The sequence below is a fragment of the Dermacentor albipictus genome, chromosome 5 (genome assembly GCF_038994185.2).
Source record: "Dermacentor albipictus isolate Rhodes 1998 colony chromosome 5, USDA_Dalb.pri_finalv2, whole genome shotgun sequence".
NCBI classification, from domain to species: domain Eukaryota; kingdom Metazoa; phylum Arthropoda; class Arachnida; order Ixodida; family Ixodidae; genus Dermacentor; species Dermacentor albipictus.
The window spans coordinates 124,080,859-124,094,976 of record NC_091825.1 but is presented as its reverse complement, the minus strand read 5'-3'; the positions used below and the strand labels follow the sequence as shown (position 1 = coordinate 124,094,976).

Genomic DNA, 14,118 nt, shown 5'->3' with positions numbered 1-14,118 from the left:
GAGGCACGGCGTGGCGTTTGCGAATGCCTATTTATTTCGCACTGAAGTGGCCGACAGAATACGATCAAGAATCTCCTTTTGTGAGTGGCCTAGCTACAGTGCACACCTACAAAAGAGCTTTAGAACGGGCTATACGTGGGCTAAGAAATCTCCCCTTGTCTTAGGAAAAGAGAATCCTCGGACACCGGTCCACACCGTTCTCAACACAGAAGGTTCTTAACGTTTTGCTCCGTTTCGTGGCGTGCGGACTGAGCGACAGACTGGAACTGTTGCTTTGTGTTATGAACTGTGTTATTTCCACAGCTTTTCTTGTGTCTTTTACCTCAACTATATCGTCCTTGATTCCCTTTACCCTCTTATCCCAGCACAGTTTAGCCAGCTGGTCCTTACACTGGCTACGCCTCCCTGTCCTTCCCTCTTCCTCTCTTTCAACAGGTACTCAGAAGCAGCCATGGACCGTCGAGCGAGCGACGACGGAATTGCCGCGGTCCGACGCGAAGACGAACGGAAACGCCGCTCCAGCAGCTGGGTGTACACCCGGCGGCGGTGGGGCCGATGGCGAGCTCCAGGAGGAACGTGACTACATGTGCGGCCTGGGAAGCTGCTCCCCGCGAATCATGCAGCGGCTCGCCACTCCAAGGATGTTCTTCGTCGTCTACAGCCTCATGGGTGTCCTGCAGGTGATCCCACCTTCCTCGCGGCATAGCTTGTACGGACGTAAGACACGTCGTGAACAGTCTGGCGTTTGACCGACAAGCCAAAGCAAGTAGTATACTGCGATTGTTGCAGAGGTTTGAGATCTGTGCCGCGCAGCTGCTGCGATCTTCCAGCAATGAGAAATGAAGCGAGTAGCCTGTGGAATCTCTCCACGTAAGCCGATAACTGACCTCAGCAAACTTTGGGTAATTCTACTGGGCCTCGACCTCCCATAAGGGGCAGTTCTTGCCCTGTGCTGTTCTTCTCGTCCCATTTCGCCAAATCCTCCCTGAAGTTGTCATGTTTAACTACTGTCAAATGGCCTCCTCTGCGACTTTCTGGACGCTCGTGATGTATTAATAAAGAAAAAGCAAAAGAAAGAATAAGAGTGACAAGGGACGCTAGCTTCGATTATCCAGAAAGAGAAGTATAGAAAAGATACAGAACACGAGCACTACAAGTGAGAAAACACGGCCACGGTACGCGGCATTTTCCCACTATGTCATAAGAAATTATTGCCAATCCAATTCTGCAGTTTCATGAGCCTTTCAAGGACAGTACTTGCCTTAAAAAAAAGAAAGAGATGGCTAAGTGTTCATAGAAACACCAATGATGTAAACTGACAGCTGACGCAGTTGCCAAATACGAAATACAACTTTCGCAAGATTGAAATTTTCTCAACATAGCACCTCACGAACGTTTCACAAGCCGCGCGAAGCATTTTGCGCCGTTTATATTGATTATTTTCTTCTTTTTTTTCGAGCTTGATCGCACAAATCCTTTCCGATCGGCGTTCACTCGCAGGGCGCGTACAAGACGTACTTCGTGGGCACGCTGTCGACCATCGAGAGGCGGTTCGCCATGTCCAGCCAGACGACAGGCATCATACTGATCGCGGACAACCTGAGCCCCATCATCATCAACATGCTGGCCGGCTACTATGCAAACCGCATCAGCCGGCCCAAGATCATGGGCATGGGGGCGCTCATCGTTGTGCTCAGCTGCTTCCTGAGCATCGTGCCCTACATGATCTACGGACCGGGACTGCACATCCTCTGTGAGGGACACTCTCCTTCACTCGCTTTTAGTTTTTACCGCGACGGCTATTAGGCCGTATTCACACAGCCGTCAAACGCCCGCCCCGTCATATATCACGGCACCGGCGTACGCCACAAGGCGGCGTTCTCACGCAGTTTCTAGAGCGCCCGTTCCTGCGGCGAGCGTCGGCGTCGTCCCTCGCCGTCCTCGTAACCGAGCGAACGAGCACAGCGAAAGATGAAATAGTGAACGCGGAGCGCGGGTGAAAGACGGCGACTGCGAATAGAGGGCGAGGAGGAATGCGGAGGTTGAGGGTGCAGCGGTATCGTGATGCAGAAAGCGGGGGAGGCGGAGGGTGCAGCGGAACCACCAGGCAGAAAACGGAGGAGGAGGGTATGACGAAAGCGGGAGACGAAACGCGTAGTACCGCGCAAGGCGAGCTTTGCGGCGGCGATGGCTACGAGATGGCGCCAGAGTAGCGCGCGCCGTCTGTTCACCGATGAAGCCACCAATACCGTATATGTAAACAAAGCGATGCATGAACGGAGGTCTGTCTGCGGCGACTGCTGTGAATCGCGCCAACGCGTCACCCACACGCCGCCTCTTGCGATCTCCCGATTAGCGAGGCAGTCGAGCCACACTTCGCTCCGCTTGCAATGTGCAGCACGAGACAGATTCTCCACGCCTGCCAATATAGCGCGAAATGAAAACACGTATGCAGCTGCACTCAAATTTCGCATTAGGAAGTATCGTAATCGTCGGTTAATTTTTTCTTCGGAAATGACACGCCGGTGACGTTTACCGATGCTCTCAATGTCACCAGCATCCCATTTTTGAGCAGAAACATACGAGAAAATGCTGTGTCATGTCAAACGCCGGCGCTGCGATGGTCACGCGACGACCGTGCGTTTGTCGGCTGTGTACAGGGGGGCCTTATTCGCGGATTCGCGGCGTACACTGTCATCGCAGGCCCTCGATGTAGCATGGCGCCACTGTAATCACCATCTCCGTGCCGTCTTACCATCGATAAACAATTTGGTGAGAAATTGTAGAGCCCGACGAGCTACATGTCCAACTTGCGACCGTCACGCCCATCAACAAAACCGGAACGCCAGAGCCGACTATTATGAACACACAAAGAAAAATGTATTCATTGTGCCAAACACGGCATACAATTGAAGGCATAAGATTCGAAATACACGAAGTCTTTCGCATTTTGATTTCTGGATGTTGTGAGCGAAGTCTGGATACTAGCACATTAGTTGTTGGTGTGTCAAATATTGACACCAACGTCTGTCAACAGAAACTGTATCGCGTCGATAGTTGGCAAAATATTAGCGTTCTTTACACCAACGCGTACGAAGATACGTTCACGGGAATGCTGAAGCAACAACTATAGCACGTGAATCAGCGCTCCAAGGAAGCATGGCCATAGAGAGTGGTTTTCTTTCTAGAAGTTTCTTTTTTTGTGGCGTCGTAGACAAAACAGTAAATCGCTTAACGGGTTGCCCATTGCCGACTTCTATTCTAATGTAATGTAGTCTAGTTTAAAAAAAAACATGCAGTAATTCTCTTTCTCACAATTCGCAGCGAGCACGGCGCATGCACTGGGGGCCCGACGGCGCAGTCCCGACAGCCTGTTGTGCAACTCGGCCATGTCTGGACACCGTGAATGCGGGGGCCCGTCGATGGCGGACAGCTACACGCCGTTTGCGCTCTTCTTCGTCGCAAACTTTATGAACGGCTTCGGCGCGTCCACGTTCTTCATCGCGGGAAGCACATACATGGACGACAACATACGCAAGAAGAACTCGCCCCTGTACTTCGGTGAGCCCGCCCAACCAACAAACCCTATTCCTCGCGAATTGTATGCAGTTCATGAGTGCGAGAAAAAGAGAAAACAAAAACGCATTGTACGACGCATTGCTTATTGCCGAGAGGCACTCAATGCTTAAAATGCGCCAGCAACTGGCACTTATTGAGAGGCTCGCACGGTCAAACAGGATGTATGCATTCAGAGCCAGGCTGGAGCTCCGCAAGTTCTCGTGAATCGCCGAAGAGCTTCTTGAAAGTAACCTGTAAAAATTTTCGAAAATCTCGCAAAAGTATCGTGGAATTCTCGCAGTGACTTAGCAAGCAGGCCTGCACCATAAATCTCACCCGGATAAAAAAAAATAAGGAAGTAAAGCACGAAAGCATATAAACGAGCTAAATCATTTCGGAAAGATGATACACTGATCCTGTCTTTTGTTGTACCGCCTTTTCAAATATTACTTGATGCGCTGTGGAGAAAGCAGCTGTGGCTAGATCAATAAGCAGGGTGAAAAGATGACAGCCGATCCATGCATCGCTGTACATTAAGATGATGCAATCACATGTAACGCATTTCCAGCGCGGCCATTTCACACTACGTGGCGCTGAAGTGGCAATCGAGGGCAAACGCAGATTTTCGCAGACTAATGTGTTACTGTTTCGGGCGAGATAAAATTCCGAATCCATGGCGCATATTCAGCGTGTAAACATGACTATGGGGACCGTATTCTCGGTTTCTCACTTTCGAAGACACTTTCCCTTTTGCGTGCACCAGCACCTCTGGCCAATGGCTGAAAGCAGTGTCCAGCTAAAGCCCGTTATTCGTTTACACTGTATTACACTGCACTGCCGTATGAATGGCCACCTGCTATTTTTGGGAAACTTAAAACAAGCAACGAATACATTTGTCACTTGAACGCGTGTTCGACGAGCGCCAAGGTTTCGACGCGAGTTTCAAAAGTGACACCCCCATTTCTTTTTTGTTTTTGTTTTTTTCTTTTTGCTAATGAAATTTTTCAGCTGCCGATCCAGTCGAGAGAGTTATCGTGGCAGTAAACCACCAGCCTGGCCTGATTTAATCCTCTTCTTATCTGCAAATATTTCAATCTTTTGCACGTTCTCTGTCTATATGATCTTATCTGCAAAACAAAACAAGCTTACTTTATGTGCAGGCATGGGATTTGCCTTCAGACTTCTCGGCCCTGTTCTCGGATTCGTGACAGCCGGGGTATGCCTGCGCTTTTACGAAGATCCTTTCCGTAAGTACTCCAGGCAGTCGTACATCTTCTTGCTTATTAACCTTATCTGCGTGCTAATATCAGCTGCGACGCACTTGCAGCCACACGATGAAACCGCGCAGCTAACACCAAAACACAGTCAAAGGCGACGTCTTGAGCATTCCCAATCGACGGCATACCCAGACTAGGTAAATGTAATCCTACCATGACGCACCATCGGAACAAACTCAAAGGCTACAATTGTGCATTCACGCTTGGTAATATTCCCACGCTCGGTACATACATAAAAAAAAAAGGTATGGACGAGTCTGTAATCTATCACAACCAGCCATAGCGCACAAAGGGATCGACAGAGGCCGGGAAAGGCACCCACGCGTGAATTGCTACTTCTAAGAAAATGTTTTCGGACGATTTCTGGATATAAAAAGAGAGCGCCGACAGGTAATAAACTCTTTTATTTTGGAATTCGTGCTTTATCCATGCCTGTCTCCTTGTCTTTCCATTGTATTATCCTCCTTTTGGTGTACAAGTGCGTTAGCTGCTATAAGGTAGCAAATAAACGTAACACGTAGAAGTCCTGGACCCTCGAAAGAGACAGAACAAGGTAAGGCTGAGCCAAAAGTTAATGCTGCAGTTGCGGCTGATTGATTGCAGTAGCTGTGCCTTCTGAACCGCTAGGACGCTCCAACGCATTCCCTCGTAGATCTATTCGGCCCCTATCAACGCATACTGTCGATACGCAAAGAGATAGTGAATGTATGCTGCACGTCATCTCTCTGCACAGGCGATCCAGGCATCTCCCCAAAGGATCCCCGTTGGGTGGGCGCCTGGTGGATAGGCTACATACTGTTCGCCATCGGCCTCACCGTGGTCGCCCTACCTATGATGATGTTCCCGCGCATCCTACCTGCCGGCAAGAATTACAAAGTGAACCGTATGCAGAGATTGTCCGTGGTGAAGGCGAACAAGGACTCCAAGTGCACCGAAAGGACGGGCCACCATGGCATCAGCATGGCCATGATCAAAGGTTGTTGTCATAAATTTTTATTACAGTTAAAGGGGCTGAATCACAGGTGTATCGAGCAGACTACCAAGGATGACAACGAGAGCTTAGTTAGGCCATGGCTTTGTGGTGGCTTTAGAGTAAGAGACGGGAAATGTGAGGTATGGAAATGGTTTAGAAGTGACTTAGAAGTAAATTGCGGGATAGTACGTCAGGCTACTTAGGATAGTGACCGTGGGTTTAGCGGTTGTAGACTTCAAGGTTGTAGTATGCTAGTCAATCACAGTGACTGAAGCAATTACAGCACAAAATTATTCTGGTGTCGATGTCAACAGCTCGGACAATTCAGCGGGACACAACGATTCCAGTTTTCAATACCCCCACTGACCTACAGGATGTTCTAGTTGACGTTGTGGCTATATGGCGAGTTTCTCAACTGATTGGCGTCCGTGTGAAAATATCACCGCTGGAAAAATATGGTAAAGGAAAAAGGCCGTATACGAGCTGGGGTCGAAGCTAAGGCCTCTTGATACGTGCGCTAGTCTTATCGAGCCACAAGGGAACAGACAGAAACATTTGCTTCGAGAAATTTGTGCATCAAGTTGAGCGAGCAAGGGACCCGCGACAAGTTCGCAGTGACATGGGCGGGTGAGGTAGTTAGTACGATATCTGTTGAGAAGGTCCATAGCCCGGACCGCTTGCCGGGTGACCAGGCTGGACACGAACACGCGTAATGGCTCTGCAGTCTCGAGCATCATCTTGGTCGTGAGCGCTGATGTTATCAAGTGTCTGGAGATTTTGCACTCTGAAACAAGAAAAGGTTATCGACTGCAACGGCACCTCACAGCATGGTATGTCGGTCCTGGCTGCAGGCAAGCCAGCCGTACATGAGGAGCCGTATACAGCGGCTACTAGAAGAGAGTGAAAAGCAAGTGCTCTTGCGTAATACTTGCAAACGTTCTTCCATACCGTTTCTTTTCCCTATGCTGCAGACATCATGGTTATCCTGAAGAGGCTGGTCCGTAACCCGATCTTCATGCTCCACACAACTGGCCTAGTATGCGTCTTGCTCGCCACAGCCGGCTACGGTACTTCGTTCAGCAAATACGTCGAGTTCCAGTTTAGGCAATCGGCGTCGAAGGCCAACTATTACACAGGTAAGCCGGGACGGTTAGCTGACGTTATGCGCTTCCATTCGAGAAGGTGGTGACCTTTAAAGCGGACAGTATAATACCCTGTGCGTTGGCTGGAAATGCATGAAAAAATGGCATTATTAATGCGGTAGTGCTTTTTGTTTGTAGTTGTTCGTAGAGTACCTCTGAAGCACCAGCTTCGTCTTTCCCGCCCAACGCAATTTTCAACGCCTTTGTCTCAAGATGCTATAGAAACAAAGAGACGGCACCATTCCATATCCCATTTTTTTAAATATAATTATTCTTTCTTCTCCCTCTCTCCATCTCACATAAGCGCAAGTTATGGTGGCTTACGGCGGTAAAGACGCCTTCTTAATTGCGCACGGGCCTTAAAATAGATACCGTGCAAATGTCACGGATCAGTGGCGTAGCCACGGGTGTAATACAGAGCACGTCACCCCCGCCCCCGCCCCCGAAATTTCTGTCAATATGCGGCCTGCCCAGCCCACCTCCCCGAAAAAGCGGGCTTCCCCCCCCCCCTCCCCGCTAGATATTCTGGCTACGCCACTGTCACGAATGACTATAGAGTACCCGCTGGCAAAAAGATGACATACGCAAAGGCTCCACGTTAAATGCAAGCGGGAGTTATGATACGGAAAATATGCATGTCACGGATGGCAGGGTATCCGCAATCATGGCAGAGCAATAAAGGAAACACAGACCTCATTCCAGTCTTTTGATCCAGGGGCGGCCAAAGTGGCGACAACGTTGGTCGGAATCGTAACCGGCGGCGTCGTCATACACCGGTTCCGGCCAGGCCCGCGCATTGTGGCCGGCTACTCGGCATTCGTGGAGCTGGCCATGATAGCAGGCTTCGTCGCCATGATGTTCATCGGCTGCGATAGCCCCAACATTGCCAGAGTCGCCCCCGGCAGAAACATCAGCGCGTGAGTCGCTCATCTAACGTATTCTCCTATGTAAAACTCCAAACATTCGTGCTACCTGGCAGGTACAAAGCAGTGACATGTCCAATGTCAGTTTCCCTGCATGGAGACAACGTTCTCTCGCTGAGTGTTCTCGACAGTCAGCACCCCCTTAAAGGACGCGCTGGTGACCAAGAGTGTATTAACTTTGCCTAATCTAGTTCGCCTTCTTTCTTTTTATTTTCTTTTTTGTGTGAGTGTGTGTCTACTTTTTGGTTCTCTCCATGCCAATTCAAAAACCCTATCTCAAGTAGCAAGCCCTGCATATAGCAGAGTTGACAGCGTATTGGCGCCATATTGAAGCCCACGTGTGTTGGACCCACAACAGAAAAGCCAGAACGTCTCCTAATGTTTACGGCAATCAGCAAACAGCAAGCCAAAACGCGCAAAGTCGTCGGGTGCAAATTCTCACATCTTGCGCGTACCGACAAAACTCACGCGTGTTCTGGTTACAGGACATCGCTGCTGGACAAGTGCAACGTGGATTGCAATTGCAACACCCAGATATACGAGCCGGTGTGCTCAAGCAACAAAATGACAAGCTATTTCTCACCGTGCCATGCCGGCTGCAGAACCGTGGGCATGTCGTCGACGAACATGACGGTAAATATAAGGAAATCTTCAAGCTCTAATTTGTAGCTAAGCTCAAAGCTCGTAGAATGGGCTTGGGCGCAGCTGGATTGAACCGCTCCTATCTGCAACCAGTAGACACAGGTAGAGGAAAGTGGGGCTCGATGTCTTACTTCTCGGCTCGCTCAATAAATCCATCAGTGTCAGTCAGCGCTCTGTTGTATCTCACAATCGCCCCATCCTCGCGCAGTTCAGCTTCTGGTCGATGTCAGAGTCTTTCTTAAAAGGGAAGAGATTCAGTGTGAGAAAAAATATAGAACGATCTGTAGGTGCTGTGCCAGGAGGGGTTGTAGATCGTACACAAGATGTCGGTAGCCCTTCAGAGCGGCCAAGTAAATGCCCTGGATGAGAACTAACAGTTGGTGCAAATACATGTATTTGAGTGGTCCCGTGCGAGCGTATTCTCACATCATGATGGAATTCGGAACAGACGCAGAAATAAAGACAGTCGTCTGGATAGCCTGTATTCGCGCAGACACATAGGGTTTTAGACACTGAGGGCGAAATATGAGTCAGCAAATTATTTCTATTCCCATTTGTGCACATGCGCAACACATTTATTGCTCTCGTCTGCTTTGCAGATATACAAGGACTGCAGCTGCATCGCGGCAGGTGACCACGGAGTGGACGACTCCTACGTGATGTCGGGGCTTTGCGGCTCCACGTGTCAAAAGTTGGGCCTCTTCTTGGGCATCGTGATCGCCGGCCAGTTCCTGGGCTCCACAGGTCGTGTAGGGGGCCTGCTCATCTTCCTCAGGTGCGCAAAGATGCTAGCCTGTGCGTGTTGCAGCGGAACTACACTGCGAAAAAATATCTAAACCCTATTTTTTGTTGCCCAGAGAACTCGATTAATGCTTTCTGTAGCACGCTGCTCGCATTTACTGGCCCACGCCGAGCTCTTGAGATACCTTTCCGTGACTTGAAGACCGCGACCCATGCCCATGTGGCAGCATCTGTTGGACGTTGTTCCGAACAAGTCGCTGTGTAAGCACTTTGAGTGTAAATCCAACGCACTGATAGCGCCTTTTAGATAAGAAAAATATGTGCTATATTTTTTAAAGCGAAGCTTTCTTCCATTACGCCTAGCCGGAGCAATGAAACGGAGAAAAACACGAACCATTCTACTTCAGATTTTGAAGGATAAGGTACACAGACATAAACATGGCACCACGTTAAAGTTGCCACCGCTACAGTGCAGAAACATAAATATTGCTCGAAACTCGCGCCACAGGGTATGTGTGACGATAAAGACAGTTGTACGCATCGCGTTTAGTTTTATGCCGTTGAATACTTAGTAACCGCTTCACGAAAGCTTCAATCCACAGAGATTGCCACATGTGCTTTGGATCCGCATTTGTTTTTTTGTTGTTTTTTTTTTTCATATCGCAACTGTTCCGAGAATCTCATTGAATGTACGTTATTAAAATTCTTCACTCTCTTTTTCAAGCCTTATAAGTACGGACTACTTTCTGTATGCGCGTCCTAGGCATCCCACAAACGATGTCATTTCTGATACCCTGGAGCAAGAGTTATGTATAATCAGCAAACCAATCACTAATTAATTATTATGCAAACTTGAAACTCAAATAACTGCGTTTTGTCCAAACGTACACCCTTCATGGTCAAAAATAAAGGACAAGTTCTAGTTCCCCGTGATGTGGGATTGTGTTTTGGTTTCAGGGGTTCAGAAATCTCCCTCCGTTCGATATTGCAGGAGCGTCGACCCCATCGACAAGAGCATGGCAATGGGGACCACAGGTTCTATCTTACATATGCTTGGTAAGAAAAGCAGTTTTGCTCACCTGTTCTCAGTATAAACGGTGCATTTAGGTGCAAAATGTTTAAATAGATCATCCATTGGTTCTGTGCATGGTGCATTGCGTAAAACTGTACGGTACTACCTTGTGTTCTGTCTAAGACAACAGACACATTTTTTCCCCTTCAGGCATTAATTCACAATCAAAACTACTATAAACCTTCCCTCTCCCCCTTTTTTCTTTTCTTGGCTACGAAGCCTGACGCCACATCCCTCTACCGAGAAAATGTCGCGTCGCAGGTGGCTCTCAGACTAGTTTGCACATGCGAAGAGCTGCCAGAAAAACATACAATAATGCTGTCAATTTATAAACCTAATAGGTTCAAGAATGCAACAAAAAAGAATGAACGGATAGGAAAACTTGACACGTCAACTTTACACGTCGAGCACTTGAAGAAACGATTACATCACATTCTACTACTTACATTGGAATTTCGGAAGCACATAAGATGCTGCTATTAGACAGTTTTATTACTGCGTACGTAGCGTACACAACGGCGTTGTGTACATAAGATCGTTACGTTCTGCAAAGTGCGCATGTGCAGAATGCAGCACGAACGGCAGGTAATGCGTACACGGCTGCTCTGTACGCACGCATCCGATTCTTGCGTGCATATGTAGGGAGCTTTGCATGCTGCTCTCGTGGTTCTCGTTTGTTCGGGAGAGCGCGAGACCAAGGAGTTTCCCCAAATGGCAGCGTCAAAGGCGACCAGCGGTAGGCTGTACCAGTGAGGCACTGGCTGTACTTTTCAATGGCCTACGATTTTGCTTTGCTCCGTGAAGTGGACGCGCAGAAACCATTCCCGAATTCTGCAGTGGGAATGCATAGCAAAAATAGGAACTTTGTTTTTGAGAAACTGTTCAGTGTGTGCTGTTTGCGCGAAAGGCTCGACCCGCTGTTGGCGCAGTTCGTTGCAAATGACCGTGCCAGCCTCAGAAAGCAAGTGCTCGGTTTTTATTTTTCTCAATATGATTCGTGCATTTCATCCGTATTAAAAGTAGTCTCTTAAAGGCCTAAATATAGTTCGACGAAACGGAAACACGACCACACGTCATCACGTTAGTGAGATCAACAGCGTCTAGTTCGACCGACGGTTCGTGCTGGCGGACGCGGCCAATGCGCTCCGACGCGCTCGGCGTCTAACGCTCGCCCTCTTACGAACGTAGGCATTTCGCAGTACTAAAAGCCTTAACGTGACACGCGCTCCTACGTTCCGCAAAGCACTTGCAGGCTGCATACGTATCGCCATGACGCAGTACTAAATCTGTCTATTGACACTGCATACATTGACCATAATATTCGAAGCGATCACACTAATTCGTCTCTCTCTCCACAGCCTTCATACCCTACCCCCTGATATACGGAGCCATCCTGGACCACTCGTGCTTGATCTGGGAGGAAAAATGCGGACGGCGCGGCAACTGTTGGGTGTACGATGCTGTCAAGCTGCGCTACATGCTGCATCTCGTCACAATCATTTTTCTGGCCATCGCCGGCGTCTGCTACATCGGCCAGTTCCTGCTCAGCGGACGCATCAAGCGCTTTTATGAGGACGATCTTGCCGAAGACAGCAGTGACCAGCAAGACAAGTACGAAAGCAAAACTACAATCACCGAGGGACTCTCAGTTGAAAACATCCATAAGGTTGACGAGAAACCAGAGGCTACCAGGTTTTGAACTTGGAGACCGGTGAATGAAAAATGGTCCAGGTTTGGTCATGGCGTACGACTGTGGCTTGGCGCAAAACCGATGCTGAGTGCAGGTTGAGACCATGGGCTCTTGAGGACACTGCTTTTGTCCAGGACGAAATGTGTGCTCCACATCATTATGACAGGCCTCTTGATCAACAGGACATCGAAATGCAAAGTGCCCAAAGCGGGATGTCACCAGACATTGAACTCCATAAAACTTTTGCTCCAGCACTGACTTTTTTTTCTCCCTGCAAGTGAAACTATCAAAGAGGTAAGGATACACGTGTGGTGACAAAAGCAAGGGGAACATATTCAAGTATCCTTCCTTTGATGTAATGCCTTATCAGGAGGCAAAATATGGCCAGCAATTAAACAAATGCTGGTTTCAAGAATGAAGATGTTTGCCCAAGAGAAAACCCGGAGCATGTTAGTCAGGCCGGGTGACACTATCCTGAAGACAAATGAACTGTCTACAGTGTGCTGTGTGTAAGAATCAGTGCCCATGTTATTTCAACAAGTGGACATTGCAGCTATTAAGAATACTTTGCAAGGAATTGCAATGGGACACCCATGTTTAAGTGCCTACAACAGTTCTTACTGACCGATGTTACAGCGTTAGAAACAGCAGTGATGAGAACATGCGACTTTACCACATTCTTATTATGGTACACTTATGCAAAACTTGCATGTGACGAGTGTACTCGGAACAACCAGTCATGATGAAAAGGAAAAATTTATGCTGCAAGCATGATTTTAACTCAGTGAGGGACACGAAGTTTGATTAAAGGGACGCTGCAGTGCCTGCCATGATTCAGCTCTTGAGTTAAGTTATATTTAGCAAAAGGCTAGAAGCTGCCAACTGTTGATTCTGGCCTGACTTCAGACTTCAATGCATATGTCTTAAAGCATGGCCAATGCACCACAATCTCAATACAAACAGTCCTGCTAAAAGAAGCAACTTTGGAGAACAGCTGAAGCGTAAAGTGTTGGTAATGTAATTATTTCCTTTTGCTCTTATTTACCATATCTTGAGAGTTATTTCATACTTAATCTCATCAGTAAATAAAAATGTATCGAATATTTTGAAACCCAAGAAGTGTGCATAAGCATACAAGAGCCTGAGATTGATCCTCTACATTTTTTATTATCTGTGTGATCAGGTGGTGTTGATACAGTGCTCTTAAAAACAGTGTTCTGAACAATACCGTGATACATCAGTCCACTGTCAAGTACCCCAGTGGTCTTCAAGAAGTGATCCATGACACAAGCTTGTAACTGCGACAGTGTGCACCATAGACCATGGCGCAGTGCCATGGAGTGGAGTGATTGTGATAACTGTGTACAGATGATGAACTGAGCGAACCAGATGTGCCCAAGCCTCGTTCAGTGACCACAATCGTCCAGTTTGCAAGACACTGGCCAGATCCACAAAGGTTTTCATCCATGAGGTCCCTTTGTCATTGTTCCCTACCTTGGCTGTTATTTAAATGGCTATAATTGCTGAAGAGCACCTACTTCATGAACTGATGTTCAGTATGAAGAGCTTTATGAATGTGGCTGCTGTTTCTATGTCAAGTGTTTTGGCTTTTCTTGATAGTGAAAACAGGAGGGGATATTTTTATTACAGAACTGTCTCACGAACTTCCTTTTGTTCCTGAAAGCATTGAGACAAACCACGGCAATATATTTGGAATACCAACATTCGACTGTTGGATATATTTTTACAGCAAATAAATTTTTTTTTTTACAAGTTGTTGCAACAGTACTTCTCACAAGTTCATTTACACACTACTCGACCAAAACCCACGGCACTGCTTTGGAAGTATATATATATATATATATATATATATATATATATATATATATATATATATATATATATATATATGACACTAGCTGTAAAAACATTTTTGCATGCATGTCATGTTTAGATACAACGAACAAAAAAACTTTCCCTATAAGAGTGAGAAAAACAGGTTTCCCTTAAACATAACATGAAGTATTAAGTAGGTGCCACTGACTCAAACAATATGCTATTTCATCTTTACAGTAAAAAGATTTCAATGTCCCAAGAACC

The 14,118-nt window shown here is 47.5% G+C and overlaps 1 protein-coding gene across 2 annotated transcripts in view; it reads left to right on the top strand.

The window, feature by feature from the left end:
* LOC139060061 (solute carrier organic anion transporter family member 74D-like) overlaps positions 1-13,791 on the top strand; it is a 59,924-nt gene extending 46,133 nt beyond the window's left edge. For both annotated transcript variants that reach the window (XM_070538845.1, XM_070538844.1), the window contains 11 exons: positions 436-680; positions 1,501-1,753; positions 3,325-3,561; positions 4,719-4,805; positions 5,569-5,811; positions 6,780-6,944; positions 7,666-7,867; positions 8,359-8,506; positions 9,115-9,290; positions 10,248-10,312; positions 11,687-13,791. In XM_070538845.1, the coding sequence (XP_070394946.1) occupies positions 436-680; positions 1,501-1,753; positions 3,325-3,561; positions 4,719-4,805; positions 5,569-5,811; positions 6,780-6,944; positions 7,666-7,867; positions 8,359-8,506; positions 9,115-9,290; positions 10,248-10,312; positions 11,687-12,027 (2,162 nt within the window). In that variant the 3' untranslated portion in view covers positions 12,028-13,791. The remainder of the gene's footprint in view (positions 1-435; positions 681-1,500; positions 1,754-3,324; positions 3,562-4,718; positions 4,806-5,568; positions 5,812-6,779; positions 6,945-7,665; positions 7,868-8,358; positions 8,507-9,114; positions 9,291-10,247; positions 10,313-11,686) is intronic.
* Positions 13,792-14,118: the final 327 nt, after the last annotated feature.